The 15,497-nt window shown below is 42.4% G+C and overlaps 1 protein-coding gene across 3 annotated transcripts in view; it reads right to left on the bottom strand.

Annotated features, from left to right (window-relative positions):
- Positions 1-14,906, bottom strand: part of wwc3 (WWC family member 3) — a 147,548-nt gene extending 132,642 nt beyond the window's left edge. For all 3 annotated transcript variants that reach the window (XM_060919879.1, XM_060919877.1, XM_060919878.1), the window contains exon 1: positions 14,470-14,906. In XM_060919879.1, the coding sequence (XP_060775862.1) occupies positions 14,470-14,615 (146 nt within the window). In that variant the 5' untranslated portion in view covers positions 14,616-14,906. The remainder of the gene's footprint in view (positions 1-14,469) is intronic.
- Positions 14,907-15,497: the final 591 nt, after the last annotated feature.

Here is a 15,497-nt window from a genome sequence, read left to right as displayed (position 1 = left end):
GCACAGAAAGGCCCTCGCCGGCCCCGGGGCTCGAACCCAGGACCTTCTTGCTGTGAGGCGACAGCGCTAACCACTACACCACCGTGCCGCCACCATACAGTCCTCTATATAGTAATTCCCTATAGAGGGAGTAGGGAGTACTGAACGAGTGAGTGATTTCAGACGCAGCTCGAGTCTCGCCAGAAACGCTGAAGGAACATTGGATCTAATTTTTCAACCTGCACTTTTTGTAATTATTAAAGCAAGAAATAGATCAATTTTGGTCATGAAAAAAAAACATGGAATAGGTGTTTAAAGGGATGGAAATAATTTACTCCTTCAGTTTAGTCATAGCCAGTCCCCACGCTCCAGTTAGGTCTCCTCTATCACATCACAGCTACCAACCAGGGAGGGCGAGATACATCTTCGGAGACACATGAAGCCAGCCTACTGCAACTTTTGGAAATGATAGTCATGCAACATCGGGTATAAGACACTGAGGAAAGCGCGATTCGTCCACTTCCGCATACATGAGCTCATCGACATCCATGACTGGCTGTAGGGGTGGGCAAAAATATTGATACGGCGATATATCGCGATACTTTGTCTTCCGATTCAATATCGATACTCAAAATTTGAATATCGATATTTTTTCAAATAATAAATCATGTACAATGTGTACAATGATGTACATACAACTCGGATTTTAAGATGCATAATGCATTTTACATTTTTCAGTGAACTATGTAGAATATCGCAATATATCGCAAAATTTTGATATCGCAATATCGTATCGTATCGTGACTCAAGTATCGTTATGCGTATCGTATCGTGAGGTCCTTGGCAATACCCACCCCTAACTGGCTGGAGTCATTGTGATTGATCAGTGGAGAGAGAGAGAGAGAGAGAGAGAGAGAGAGAACATGCCATCTCTCTCCTTGAGGGCACAATTTTGCTCTCTTGGCTACGGATAGAAAATGGCAAGACTTCGCAGGAAGAATGCTAGAAAATATTTAGTTCAACGTACAAGTTTAGATTTTTCTTTTTCCTGAAAAAGATATTGATTTTCTTTCTTTTTGTGTGCTGAAAAAAGTCAGCACTTACGTACTGTTCAAGACAAGCAACCATCAATATCACCACCTTTATCCGATATATGTTAAAGACCGGGCGGCACGGTGGTGTAGTGGTTAGCGCTGTCGCCTCACAGCAAGAAGGTCCGGGTTCGAGCCCCGTGGCCGGCGAGGGCCTTTCTGTGCGGAGTTTGCATGTTCTCCCCGTGTCCGCGTGGGTTTCCTCCGGGTGCTCCGGTTTCCCCCACAGTCCAAAGACATGCAGGTTAGGTTAACTGGTGGCTCTAAATTGACCGTAGGTGTGAATGTGAGTGTGAATGGTTGTCTGTGTCTATGTGTCAGCCCTGTGATGACCTGGCGACTTGTCCAGGGTGTACCCCGCCTTTCGCCCGTAGTCAGCTGGGATAGGCTCCAGCTTGCCTGCGACCCTGTAAAACAGGACAAAGCGGCTAGAGATAATGAGATGAGATGAGATGTTAAAGACCTCTAGTGCCCGTTTGCCCAGACCATATGAGATGGATGTGTGTGTGTGAGAGAGTAGGTGTTGGGGGGGGTGTAAGCGAGGCAGAGAACCGAAGGCCAGGTTATTGGAGCGCAGCCCTGTTTCACAGAGCAACTCCACATCTTTCCCAACAGACTGCAGCGAATTCACAGACTAACTGCAGTTTACACAGCAAGCTGTCACCTTACTAGCAAAACCCAAAACCCCATGTTCTTTGGTGTGAAACCGCTGTTATGATACATTTACGACAAAGAAAAGGTACGAGAAAACGTGCTAGAGACAACAGTGTCACAAGCCTGCTCTAGAAAGCAAAAACGTTCAGAAGTAAAGCCCGAGTCTTTACATCTTTTTTTCTAAATAAAGCAGTTTGGAGGGAAAAAAAAGAACCCTCTCCCTTTGAATTACTAACAATGTGATCTAACCAAGCATCTACATAGCATGTAATGTGACATCACTGCAACTTATTCTTGATTCTTTATCAGATTTCATTCACTTCATCCATGTGAAATTCAGACTATAACTCACGAGCACTTTGCAAAACCTGCGTCTCCAGGTAAACGGAGTAAACGACTCGGCTGAGAAGTGACGCATCCTGCCTAGCATTTACACCAAGCAGACGTGGCACATCCACAACCGTGGCTCTAATCCTCAGAAATGGAAGGCCACAGCACGCGTTCAAACTTAAACACTGCAGCTTCGCTTCCTCAGGTCATGTACACCAGGCCTGTAGTTCGCCCCCGCCACCTAGTAAATACACAGCCAACACTGCTTTCCAGTCACTGAGGGGAAATCGGAGATTTCTGACACGGTAATCAGCTTCATGTTACAAGCAGATCAGGTTTTTCTTATCTAGCTTCCAGGAACTAACTACATTCCAGTTTTTACTCAGAAAAATCCCTGTGGGCCTCAAGAACAAGAATTGACGCTACAATTAGAAGCAAAATGAAATGTAAAAAGTTGAATGATACTCAATATTTGAGATGTGCGGCTGTGATTTATTTTGTTCTGAATCTAAAAAGACTGCAGTATTTGAGAATACCAAGCTTATGTGTTTATTTAGGAGTTTGTGTAGTCTGACAACAGCCGCGCTTCCATGAACCTGCTTCATGTGCAATTTGAAATTGCGACCTAAAAAAAAATAGTTACTATAGAAAAAAAGTTTGACGTGGTTTTTCAGACGATTTGACAGCAGTATTTCACAAAATTGAAAAGGAAACACATTTTTCCACATTTAAGTCACATGACATAACGAACAGCAAATGGAAAATGCTTTTTTTTGGGGGGGGGGGGGGGGGGGGCGGGGGCTCTGATAGAGCTATGGCAAGAGGAGAAACTATCATGAGGAGAAAACCCAGATGTAATTGCATAACACTTAATGGAGAAACAGACCATTTGCAATTTTGTTTTGTCGAAATTTTTTAAACGATCGCTTCTATTTTGCGCAAAACTGCAATTGAAGTCCAGCTACTGACCCGCTGAGATGCAGAAGCTAATACTTTGTACTTCACTAGTCCTTCACTGAGGTTTAACTACATTAACAAAAAAAAGTCATTATACACTTATTGATAACATTCGTATTGTAATTTAACAAGCAATTACAAATTCTAGAAGCAGATTCGATAAACTCTTTAAATTTGTGACATTTTTCAGATTTTTACAAATGTATTCAATGCATTTATTTTTTAAAATGCAGCACTAGTATTTTGCTGGAAGTCTAAATATCATGATAAATATTGTGTTCTGATTGTATCATGATATTTCTGGCATATCACTCACCTCTACACAGATTATAATATATTGTATAAGTTCTTTAAAACAACAATGCCTCTAAGTAAATAATAAAACACTTGGGGGCACGCTGTTATAGGAAAATAATCAAAGGCATCACAGTGTGGTGATGACCCAACACGTAGTGGAGTTACTTGACCCATGATGAAGTTGAATATTTTCCTATAAACTTCGTTTTATTCTTCTTATACCACAACAATCTATGCCGTTTTTGTTATTAATTTAAGAACGCCATTTCATACAATCAGGTTTTTAGCTACGTTTAAGGTCATGAAATGTCGACAGACAACTTGATACGCGTGATCCCTTACATTATAGCAGCTATACTATAAACGGTCATTCCCTCATCCCTCTGTTTTTTTCTGTCTCAAAGTTAGCAAACAAAAACAAAATAGCTAGAAGGGCACTTGGTAGAGTTCATACCTCTGCGAAGCCACATAACATTAAAATCAAAATCACTTGAACCGAGGATAATACTAACCCTAGGCTGACACTTGCACGACTTTTGGCCACGATTTTGTCGTGGCAAGTCGTGCCATTTTGGGGCACGAACTGGGAGGCTCCCACACTGTTCACGACTAGTTCACGTATAGTTCACGACGAGTTCACGAATGCGTGCCCGTCCACATTCACGAACTGGCACGACGAGTTCACGCATAGTTTGCGCATAGTTTACGCACTTCCCGCATTGGCACGACGAGTTTGCGCAATTCGGACGGTGTCGTGCCGACTTGGGCACGCCTGTGTCATGCACAACCTCATCCTCATCAGATACCCACACGCAATTTCAGAAGTGGACCGCGAAGATCCGGACACACATGATCTGATCCCTGGTGGATGGAGGACTGACCGACACCTGCAGGGGCTGCTGCCTCTAACCGGCCATCATACCCAGAAGGATGCAAAGGATCAGCGAGACTACCTGTCACATTACTACATGTCCCCTGCTGGTGCTGTCCCTTGGCAAGAAAGAATGGTAGTAGCTTCATGAGCTGCATCCACAGTTGTTCCATTTTTGAAATAAAAGAAACGAACCCCCCCCCCAAAAAAAAGTCATGAAGGAATAGAAAATAAAAGACATTAAAGAAAAAAGCAAGAAAAAAAATTGCGAATGGCGAGAAGTGTCCGGGAAGCCCTATATATACCCCCGCACCGACGCGAGCGCCACTGTCGCGCAATAGTCGTGAACTGCTCGTGAACTGCTCGTGAACTCGTCGTGAACTGCTCGTGCCATGCACAAACTGTTCGTGAAGTGCGTAAACTAGTCGTGAACTGCTTGTGCCATCAATGCGTGACCGTGTCAGTGGGAAGGCACGGCCACGCTGCGACGCGCACCAATTCGTGAACATGTCGTGAACTACTCGTGAACTCGACGTGAGCTGTTCGTGAACTATTTGTGGCAGTTCATGACAGTCGTGGCATGGCGCGCACTTCCATGCACTGGCACGCATCCTCCCGCATCTTCCCGACGAGTTCACGACGAGATCACGAACAGTTTGCACATAGTTCACGACCCGGTCGCGAAATTTTGTCGTGACCAAAATTTTGAACATTTCAAAATTCTCGTCCTGACATGGCATGCAGTCACGACGGGTTTACGCACACTTCACGCCAGTTTACGACTAGTTTGCGCACTGGCACGACTCGAGTCGTGACAATGCGTGCCACGGAATCGTGCAAGTGTCAGCCTAGCCTAAAGCTGTACACCAAATTTCATCAAAATCTGTTCAGTACTTTTTGAGTTTTGTTGAGGACAATAAATAAATAAATAAATAAATAAATAAATAAATACAACAAAATAATAATCCTGGCTCTGCATACATATCCGGATTTGCATCAAAATCTAAATCAATTCTTGGGCCACAGCTCACCTTTTCTCAAAACCTCTGCAAATCTGTTCACTACTTTTTGAGTTACATTGGAAACAATCATATAAACAAAAACGGAGGCAAAACTGTAACCTCCTCCAACAAAGTTGGTGAAGGTAATTTAATAAAAAACACCCCCCACACAAGCAAAAAACAAAAAACTCCACCAACACAGCTTGTCATATTACTAAGAAACTGCAATTTCACTCTCCTCTGTCCTGAACACTTTCATGATGGAAAAGAAAAGGAACTTTTGGATGTTGCACTGGAGATTCTTTCCATAAATATCTGCTTATAGAATGCTTCACCATGTCAATGTGTTAAAGGAGCATTAGGCAGGACTAATCTCCCCCCCAAGAGTAGCTCTAACAGTCAGGATGGTCTGACATTTGAATGATTCACCAAGTTCTGGCCCCAGGATCTACACCGACCTGTAGAGTATCGTCTATTTAACAGTTATTCCATGAAATCAAGTCGTACATGAGCTGATAACCAACGAGGCGCATAGCACCGAGTTGGCTATAAGCCATGTACGACGAAATTGAGTGGAATAACTGTTTTATTCTATCCACATTCACGGGATTTTGAGAAACAGCATTTTTATTTTTAGCAACTTCGATAAATAAAAGCTTTATACAGAACATCCAACAAAATAATTTCCGCTTAGGTAGACTTCTTCAAAACCTATCAATGGCTGCACGAATTGACTTTAGTGTTTGTTTGGGTATTTTTTGTAGACAGTGCCGTCTTGCTGTCGTGCCGAGGTATAGAATAGCTTTAGACATGTATTTAACTCTTCCTTGGACATTTCAGTGATGTAATTTTCAAACTTCTTTGAACCAGTCTTAAAAAAAAATCCCTAACAAGTTTTAATGCTTAAAGATGAAGAATGTAAACAAACCGGCAAAATGACAGTAGCAATTTGTGAAAAATGCTATAATAATAATAATAATAATAATAATTCTTGAAAAAAATATATGTTCTTACCATCAAATATTTTCATTTCATATTTTGTTGCTTCTTTTGTATGTTTTGGGGGGTTTGTTTTCAAGTAGAGTTTTTATTTCACCCTCGGTTGGTTCAGCAACACGCTCCGCCATTTTGTTTTTCTCTACTCATGGTATATGAGCTGATATCCTAGTAGTAGAGTAGCCAATCAGAGCATGCGATTGCTCATATCCAGTGAATGTGGATAGAATAAAAAAAAAAAAGAAGATTGAAAGGAGGCGCATCTAGAGACAAACAAGCATTCCAGACAGGAAGTCAAACTTTTTCAAATGGGTTCTCTCAGCGACTTAATACACTTTTCCTAAAGCCTAGGGTCACAACCGGACGTACGATTTTTTGGCCGTGCGATTTTTGGCGTTTCCCAAATCACTGCGTTTTTTTTGTTCATGGAGAAAGACGCACGTTGGCCGTAAGTTTGTCTTGCAACCTGAAAAAAAACGTAAGCACCCGTAGAGTTTGTTTGACATGACAAAGAACCTCTGTGGCCGGTCTACAGCTCGAAAATCAGCACGTCACACGCGCGCCCTCCGTGCGTTTCTTGCGTTTTTTGCACGTAGACTGGCCGTAGGAGCACGTACGGTCGGTTGTGACCGAGGCTTAAGACCACCACAGCTTAATGCATTGTTTTTGTCGTCTTTTTTTAAATTACGTTTTACATATCTTCCAGGTTTTGTACAAATAAGGAATAAAATAAAAAAAAAAGATTATTGCACCTTTAAATACGCTAATTATTTTTCTTTCATGCGATTGTGCGTAATGTCCATCATCAGTCAAGTCCCTGAGAATTTAAATGAGTTGTTACTCCAGAAATGACAAAGTATTAGCACAAATACACTGCAGCTAGAACTCTGTTTGAGCTCCTGTAATAGAAAACAAACCAACACCTTTTGACCAATCAGAATCAAGAATTCATACATGATGTGGTATCAAATAAATGATCAATGAAAAGCATCCATACTAGTGTTGTTTTTCCAGCATCTAGTTCCCAGAGATTTAATTTCTCTCTCCTGAACAAACCCAATCTATCTAATAAAGCCCGGTAAACCTGAGAGGCAGTCCTGAATCACAAGTGAACAAATATAACACGTCAACATTCTTATACAGCTGAGTCATAAAATTTAATATCACTCAAGCACTGCGGTCATGTTCATGTTCAAAGCCAGCTGTCAAATTCAAAACACACAATTAAATGCTGCTGCTTTACACAGGTTCTTGATGAGGCGTCCACATTTTTTTCAGCCCAACATGAATCACGCTGTGAGTAGATAAGCTGAGAATGATGAGGGGGAGACGCACGTACCACACTGGCCTGAAACCACAGCGTCAGCTCAAACTGGAGCAGTGTGATGACTGATGATGTCGGCCATGACGGAGGAGCAAAAGGCACGCCACGCAGAAATATGCACTTTATCTTAAAACCAAAGTGCATCTGGCTTAAAAAAACAGTTTGACTCAATCAGTGCTTGAGATCATTAGCTTAATGGTGTTTCGGCTCTACCTGGTGTGGAATTAATCACCATTCAAACACTATGATAAAGTCAGCTACAATTTTTACCAATACTATAGGACAAAAAAAAAAAAAAGAATAGAGCAGAAGTGAATAACTGATCATTAATAACAAGTTAAGAACTGGAGAGTAACTTTTTGACTTAAACAAATCATTAGCAGAATTGGCATCTTCCTTTCAGCTGGCAAATTTCAGCATTTTGGTCATAAAAACTTCCAAGACACTTTTCACAGTTTATAGCAACGAAAACTACTGCACTGAAGGAAGCGATAGGATATAAGAAAAACCAGGCGTCAATCAATCCAGTGTAGTTTTAGTACATGGCAGGGATCCCAGCAGTAACTGAAAAAAATAGAGGAATGTAAGAAACTATCACCGGGCGGCACGGTGGTGTAGGGTGTAGGCTAGTGGTTAGCGCTGTCGCCTCACAGCAAGAAGGTCCGGGTTCGAGCCCCGTGGCCGGCAAGGGCCTTTCTGTGCGGAGTTTGCATGTTCTCCCCGTGTCCGCGTGGGTTTCCTCCGGGTGCTCCGGTTTCCCCCACAGTCCAAAGACATGCAGGTTAGGTTAACTGGTGACTCTAAATTGACCGTAGGTGTGAATGTGAGTGTGAATGGTTGTCTGTGTCTATGTGTCAGCCCTGTGATGACCTGGCGACTTGTCCAGGGTGTACCCCGCCTTTCGCCCGTAGTCAGCTGGGATAGGCTCCAGCTTGCCTGCGACCCTGTAGAACAGGATAAAGCGGCTAGAGATGATGAGATGAGATGAAGTTAATGTCAAAACTAGTCTAATATAAGCCACATTCATTTTTCAAAAATCATGAATATGAGCAGAAATCAATGATTCAGTAATATTAGATATATACATATGTACAGCAAATACTGGAGATATTTGATTTAAACCTCTCGTTTTGAAAGGTTACACTGCAAAGGAATTTAATGCTCTTTTCTGGGGTGCATTCTGTCTTTCCTCCAGTTTTCTCTGCTTTTGTTTCTCTGATCTTTCCTTCTGCTTTTCTGATGTTCCTGCAGTGCTCTCAATTAAGTTCAACGCATTCTATCACGTACAGTCTCGCGGTCAGTGTTGCCAGATACTCCTGACGTTTTCCAGCCCAAAATATGTTCAAAACCCACCAAAATGCACTTGAAACCCCCCAACTGGGCGGAGAACCGCGCAATCTGGCAACACTGCTCGCGGTATTTACATCAATTTAACTTCCGAGTGTTCCCGAATGTCAACGAGAACAAACGAAGCCGACGAAAACATCACTAAACAAGCAAACCAAATCAGAACGTATTCTGCTGGTCATTTTACTTAAACATATTTTTAATGGGGGCGGCACGGTGGTGTAGTGGTTAGCGCTGTCGCCTCACAGCAAGAAGGTCCTGGGTTCGAGCCCCGGGGCCGGTGAGGGCCTTTCTGTGCGGAGTTTGCATGTTCTCCCCGTGTCCACGTGGGTTTCCTCCGGGTGCTCCGGTTTCCCCCACAGTCCAAAGACATGCAGGTTAGGTTAACTGGTGACTCTAAATTGACCGTAGGTGTGAATGTGAGTGTGAATGGTTGTCTGTGTCTATGTGTCAGCCCTGTGATGACCTGGCGACTTGTCCAGGGTGTACCCCACCTTTCGCCCGTAGTCAGCTGGGATAGGCTCCAGCTTGCCTGTGACCCTGTAGAAGGATAAAGCGGCTACAGATAATGAGATGAGATGAGATATTTTTAATGGATATACAAGAGATTTAAAAAAAAAAAAACACTTTCGCTAGAAAATAGCGGAATTCTGCTAAATAGCGGACGTCTGGGATCCCTGACATGGATATCAGATTAAGTCAGTCATTTACAGTATACTTTACCTGTAAATACTGGCCATACCTGTACAATGTGTGCGAGATTTTCTGCCACTTACAGTACTGTGCAATGCAAAAGTCTTAAGCGCATGCAAAGAAATGCTGGAGACCAAAAATGGCTTAAAAATAATGAAATTAAATGTTTCAACATTAAAAAATATACTATAAAACAGCAATAAGCCATAAGAAATGAAAGTGTCAATATTTGGTCTGAAACGACACTTTGCTTTATAAAAAAAGAAAGTAGTCTCGGGTACAATGAGTGCAGTGTTATGCGGAAATGAGCTGTAGGTTTTACTGAGCATCTTACAGAACCAGCCACAGTTCTTCTGGACACGGTCACACTTGCGTCTTAATTTTGCACCAAAACCCAGCAGCCTTCATTATGATTTCTTTTTTTAATCTGAAAAGTCCTCTCTTATGTAACATGCTGCTCAGATACAAACTTTTTTTTTTCCTGTAACGTTTAATTTTGTGCTGGAAAACGAGCGTTTGGACTCTAAAATGTTTTTGTGCTGACTCGATAATGTAGAAGTATCATAAAATAGAAATCTATAACAAAAAGTTTGTGTGAGGGGAAAAAAAAAACAAAACAAAAACCCACCACACAACACAGGGTGCCTAAGACTTTTGCACAGTACTGTGTATACTGTTTAACAAGATAACCATCATGACAAATACCGATACATCTTCACAGAAAAAAAAAATTACCTATATACAAAATTCACGCTAAGCTTTTAGCGAACTTGTGCGAGTAAAACCTGCTGAAGGTCTGCTTTTCAAGCTGTTTCTGCACTGGTGAAAATGCAGGCCTCACAAAGCCCATGCACACTGCCTTCCCAGTGGCCCAGCACAGCATTCCTCACATATTTGCACATGGAACTCTGGGAGCTCTGCTTCAATTCTCTCTTTCATTTGCGCTCTGTTTACATTATGTGGGCATATTTTTTCAAAAAGAAAAAAAAAAAGACCCAGACCAGTCACTTGTATGACAATGATGCCCAATCATGAGGAAATACATTGATTTTCCCCCCCTTGATGCTTTGTTGATGGTCAATTGAAAAACATTCTTTACAGAACACTGCAAACGTTATGATAAAAGAAATTACACCATTTTAAAACATTTTGGTGCGATTATCAAATTTGAGTAACGAAACAGGCTACACTTTTCAGATAAATCAAGAAGTAAAAAGAAAAACAACATTCCCCATAGAGTTACCATACTGCTAATAAACAACAATTATTCAGTCTGAACTGCAAAAATTATTAAAAAAAAAAAAAAAAGCGGTTTAGCTCATGAGTAGAAATGATCTGTATAGCTCTTTCCGGCTCCATACCTCCCTGTAACAGGCTAAAGCTGTCAAATTCATACCAAAAGCACAAATGAAGCGGATATCCAGTGACATATGGACAAATAAAAATGGACTGATTTACATACAGTATGGAGCACTTGCATGTGACGTCACAGCCGATCCAGATTGTGACAGACGCCATCGTGTCGGTCAAACGCCATATTCCGCCTTCTACTTCTACTTCTGCTTTTACTTCTACCTTTTCTTCTGGAAAACCCTACTATATACAATTCTACTACAACGGCTGCGGCTACAAGCTCTCCCTACCTGTGCATGTTTTTTATGTTTGTGTGTATTTTTGCGTGTTGCTCGTCTGTACCGGACTTCAATATCCACTACAACCGTATGGACTTACTGGACATTGGTTTCCAGCAGAAAATGACGGTTTGTAGCGATTTCCATCGCATGCACAACATTCCGGATGAGAAAAAAAAAATTCCGGACGAGATAGCGAGACCAGCGGGGTCTCCGTGGATTGTTATCGGAAGCAAAGCGAAGGAGGCGGCGCCGGGAGCCGAAGCAAAAGCGAGGCTGCAGAGCCGGCCTGTTGACTAAGCTCAGAAAACAGCCACTCAAATCTCCACTGCCAAGCCTCTACCTCTCCAACGCCAGGTAAACAAGACGGACGATTTGGAATTACCTTATTCTATTCTATAATCGGCTGGTCAGTGCTATACTCAATACTTAAGTGACTTACCCGTCCAATGAGGATTCTTGTTTACAAGATGCCGCATCTGAGTCGCTGACAAATCCTGAATTTCTGTAAAGATAACTGTCCAGAGATTTATAAGCACGCAGTGCTTCACCACTGAACAGCGAGGGAAAGTTAATGAGGTAATTATACACGTCCGGGTATTCTGCTGGCAGTTCAAAATCCGGTCGTGAAAACTCCGTCCAGTAAGCCATAAGGGTCACTAATCTGTAGATCGTTTATTTTAGACATATATCTAGTTATCTGTTCATTAGAAAAATGAGCCGTGTAGTCCGTCGGTTGAAATTGATCCATTCTGTACACGAGTGCAGCAGTATTCAGCGGTGTTTTTGACCGACAAGATGGCGGTTGTGTACTTTCCGGTCACGTGACTGCAAGATCTCTATAGATACACAACTGACCATGTCACTTTTTTGCTGTATTATACTATACATTGACGTCATCAGACACAGTTTTTACATACTCGTATCTTTTTCAGGTATAAGAAAAACACAAGTTCATGTGTTACATACTGCTTCACTAACTCCAAGTGGTTTGCAGAGAAGAGTTGTAGTAGTTTAAAGAGCAACAGCTTACCATTTTACCCAACAGTTTATAACGTATATGGATGAGTATGAGCAACTCGACTGATGTATAAATGAGTACAAGAAGTCTCTCATCTTTCCAAAAACTTGATTTGTTCATATTTATTAACTAGTTATAAAAGGAATAACCTACGACTAGCAATCAGGCATTTGATCCATGGTTTCTTGGTATGAATAGGTGAACTGTAAGTACTGTAGTTACAGTGTCATTTTTCTGAGCACCGTTTCAGCATCTAAGAAGGTCATTCTGATGTTACAAACCAAATTTCACTACTTTTATTCTTCGAGAGCTTTTTAAAGTGGACAACGTCAAAGCGGCAGGATATGAAACAGTTACAGCAGTGAGGATGTCGAAAACAATTCATATCAAGACGATCTTTAGATGGAAAGTCTGTCATGATGAGGTTTAATGAGTGGGGTTTTTCCACTCGTCTTCATCCTGAAAGTGAATGCGTTGGGGATGCACAGGATGAGAGTAATGTAAAAATGGTGGTCCAATATCAGGTTGATGGACTTTATACTATGTGGAAAAGTGTGTTCTGGTGACTGTCATATAGTGAACACAGGATACAAAGCCGGTCACTAAGCCACTCTCTGTATACCTCAGTAGGATACTGATATTAAATAGAGTCATTGACACCTTCTGCAAGTTGAGTTGGATCATTTTTCAAAAGATTTAAAGATTTTTTTATTGTCAATTCACTATGTATCCAGGACATACAGGAGAATCCAAATGCCGTTTCTCTCTCACCTTACTTGTAAAAACAGATAAAGATTACCTAAATAAATAAATAGCCGCTTATGGACAATGTGCAATATAAATGTGCAATATAATGTGCAATACCTCTCCTGCTGGACTTTCTTTCTTTTCCCAATATCTTATTCTTTTTCAGGTACACACTGACATTTTTAACAAAAATTTTTTAAACAATTTTATATTTGTAAACCACAAGAAAAATCCTGTAACCTGTCCCAACTCTCCCCATGTGGCCATTTTGAAAAAAAGAAAAAAAAATCCTGAAATGTTTGTTTCCCCCCAGAATGTAAGTTAAATAAATAATACTACAGTATATATGGTAACTCTAGGGCGGCACGGTGGTGTAGTGGTTAGTGCTGTCGCCTCACAGCAAGAAGATCCGGGTTCGAGCCCCGTTGCCGACGAGGGCCTTTCTGTGTGGAGTTTGCATGTTCTCCCTGGGTTTCCTCCGGGTGCTCTGGTTTCCCCCACAGTCCAAAGACATGCAGGTTAGGCTAACTGGCGACTCTAAATTGACCGTAGGTGTGAATGGTTGTCTGTGGATGACCTGGCGACTTGTCCAGGGTGTACCCCGCCTTTCGCCCGTAGTCAGCTGGGATAGGCTCCAGCTCGCCTGCGACCCTGTAGAACAGGATAAAGCGGCTACAGATAATGAGATGAGATGTAAATGCTTAATTTAATTGAATTTATCTAGAAGTTTTCTCTATTTATCCTGTAATGATCTCATCTCATCTCATTATCTCTAGCCGCTTTATCCTGTTCTACAGGGTCGCAGGCAAGCTGGACCCTATCCCAGCTGACTACGGGCGAAAGGCGGGGTACACCCTGGACAAGTCGCCAGGTCATCACAGGGCTGACACATAGACACAGACAACCATTCACACTCACATTCACACCTACGGTCAATTTAGAGTCACCAGTTAACCTAACCTGCATGTCTTTGGACTGTGGGGGAAACCGGAGCACCCGGAGGAAACCCACGTGGACACGGGGAGAACATGCAAACTCCGCACAGAAAGGCCCTCACCGGCCACGGGGCTCGAACCCGGACCTTCTTGCTGTGGGGCGACAGCGCTAACCACTACACCACCGTGCCGCCCCAAATCTAATCTAATCTATGTGATAAATAATCTGATAAAGATACTGGACTCTGAAATGCAGTGTGTGGCCCTGGACAAATAAACAACTAAAATAAACAAACACAGTGGGTGAATTAGTGCAGATCTGTACAGTACTTGTGTATATAATAGTATGTGAGGAATAACAACAAACAACAACAATAATAACTTGTTGTTGATAATAATAACAATAAGTTGTTATTGACAAATAATAATAATTATGATCAACAACAATAATGGTTGTTATTATTATTATTATGTAAACTTGCTATCTCTAGCTGCTTACTGAAGCCTCCTCCAGCCCCTCTAATGGATGTGAACTCACTCCCTTCTCCCAACTTGGAGCATAAACATGGAGAAACTCGGCGTTATCACACTCTACCTGTCTCTCGGGTCGATCCATGAAGTTTGCCGGGTGTTGTGGTCGATGTAAAACACTCGGCCATCGTAATCCCGGGCTTCCTCCCAGCCGGCGGGCAGCGGCAGCTCCGAGCTCTCTCTCCGCTTGGAGCCGCTGAGCCACGGCATAGCGCCGCCGGGACGGGACGGGACGCGACAGCACCGGGGGGACTCGCCTGCGCCTCTCCCCCTCCGCTTCACTCCAAAACACCGCACAATTCAGCAACTTCCCTAATGCATTACCAACGATTTCACTCCCGTCGACTCTCGGAAATACACACGCGACTCGGAAAACAAACGAGGGAAATAAACTCGACGCAGACCGTCCGGCATCCGCCTTTCAAAAACTTTCGCGGCGCTCTCATGACTCTCAGTGTCGGTCCACCATGTTTGCCCTCTTCTGCCATATTTCATTCCACAGACTCCATATTGGGAAGAATGTATTTGCATAAACCCCACCCACAAACAGACGACATACATTGATACATATTAATTTGTATTTACACAAGCACCGCCCAGTATTTTGCATACACAATTTGTACAGTGGACTCATTTGCATAACCTTGACTAAACACCTCCCACAATTATTAATAGCGTACTATGCTATATTTGCATAAGCACCGCCTACGAACAGTATTATGAATATAAGCTTGTATGACTGTCTGAAATTTGGAAAACATTTTGTTGTGATGTTTACAGACTCTAATGTGGGCGGCACGGTGGTGTAGTAGTTAGCATGGTTGCCTCACAGCAAGAAGGTTCTGGGTTCGAACCCCTTGGCTGTTGAGGGCCTTTCTGTGTGGAGTTTGCATGTTCTCCATGTGGGTTTCCCCCAAAGACATGCAGGTTAGGTTAACTGGTGACTCTAAATTGAGTGTGAATGGTTGTCTGTGTCTATGTGTCAGCCCTGTGATGACCTGGCGACTTGTCCAGGGTGTACCCCGCCTTTCACCCGTAGTCCAGGTTGCCTGCGACCCTGTAGAACAGGATAAAGCGGCTAGAGATAATGAG

The sequence above is a fragment of the Neoarius graeffei genome, chromosome 4 (genome assembly GCF_027579695.1).
Source record: "Neoarius graeffei isolate fNeoGra1 chromosome 4, fNeoGra1.pri, whole genome shotgun sequence".
Classification (NCBI taxonomy): Eukaryota; Metazoa; Chordata; class Actinopteri; order Siluriformes; family Ariidae; genus Neoarius; species Neoarius graeffei.
Note: the sequence above shows the minus strand (reverse complement) of the source record. Positions and strands in the feature narration are given on the sequence as shown.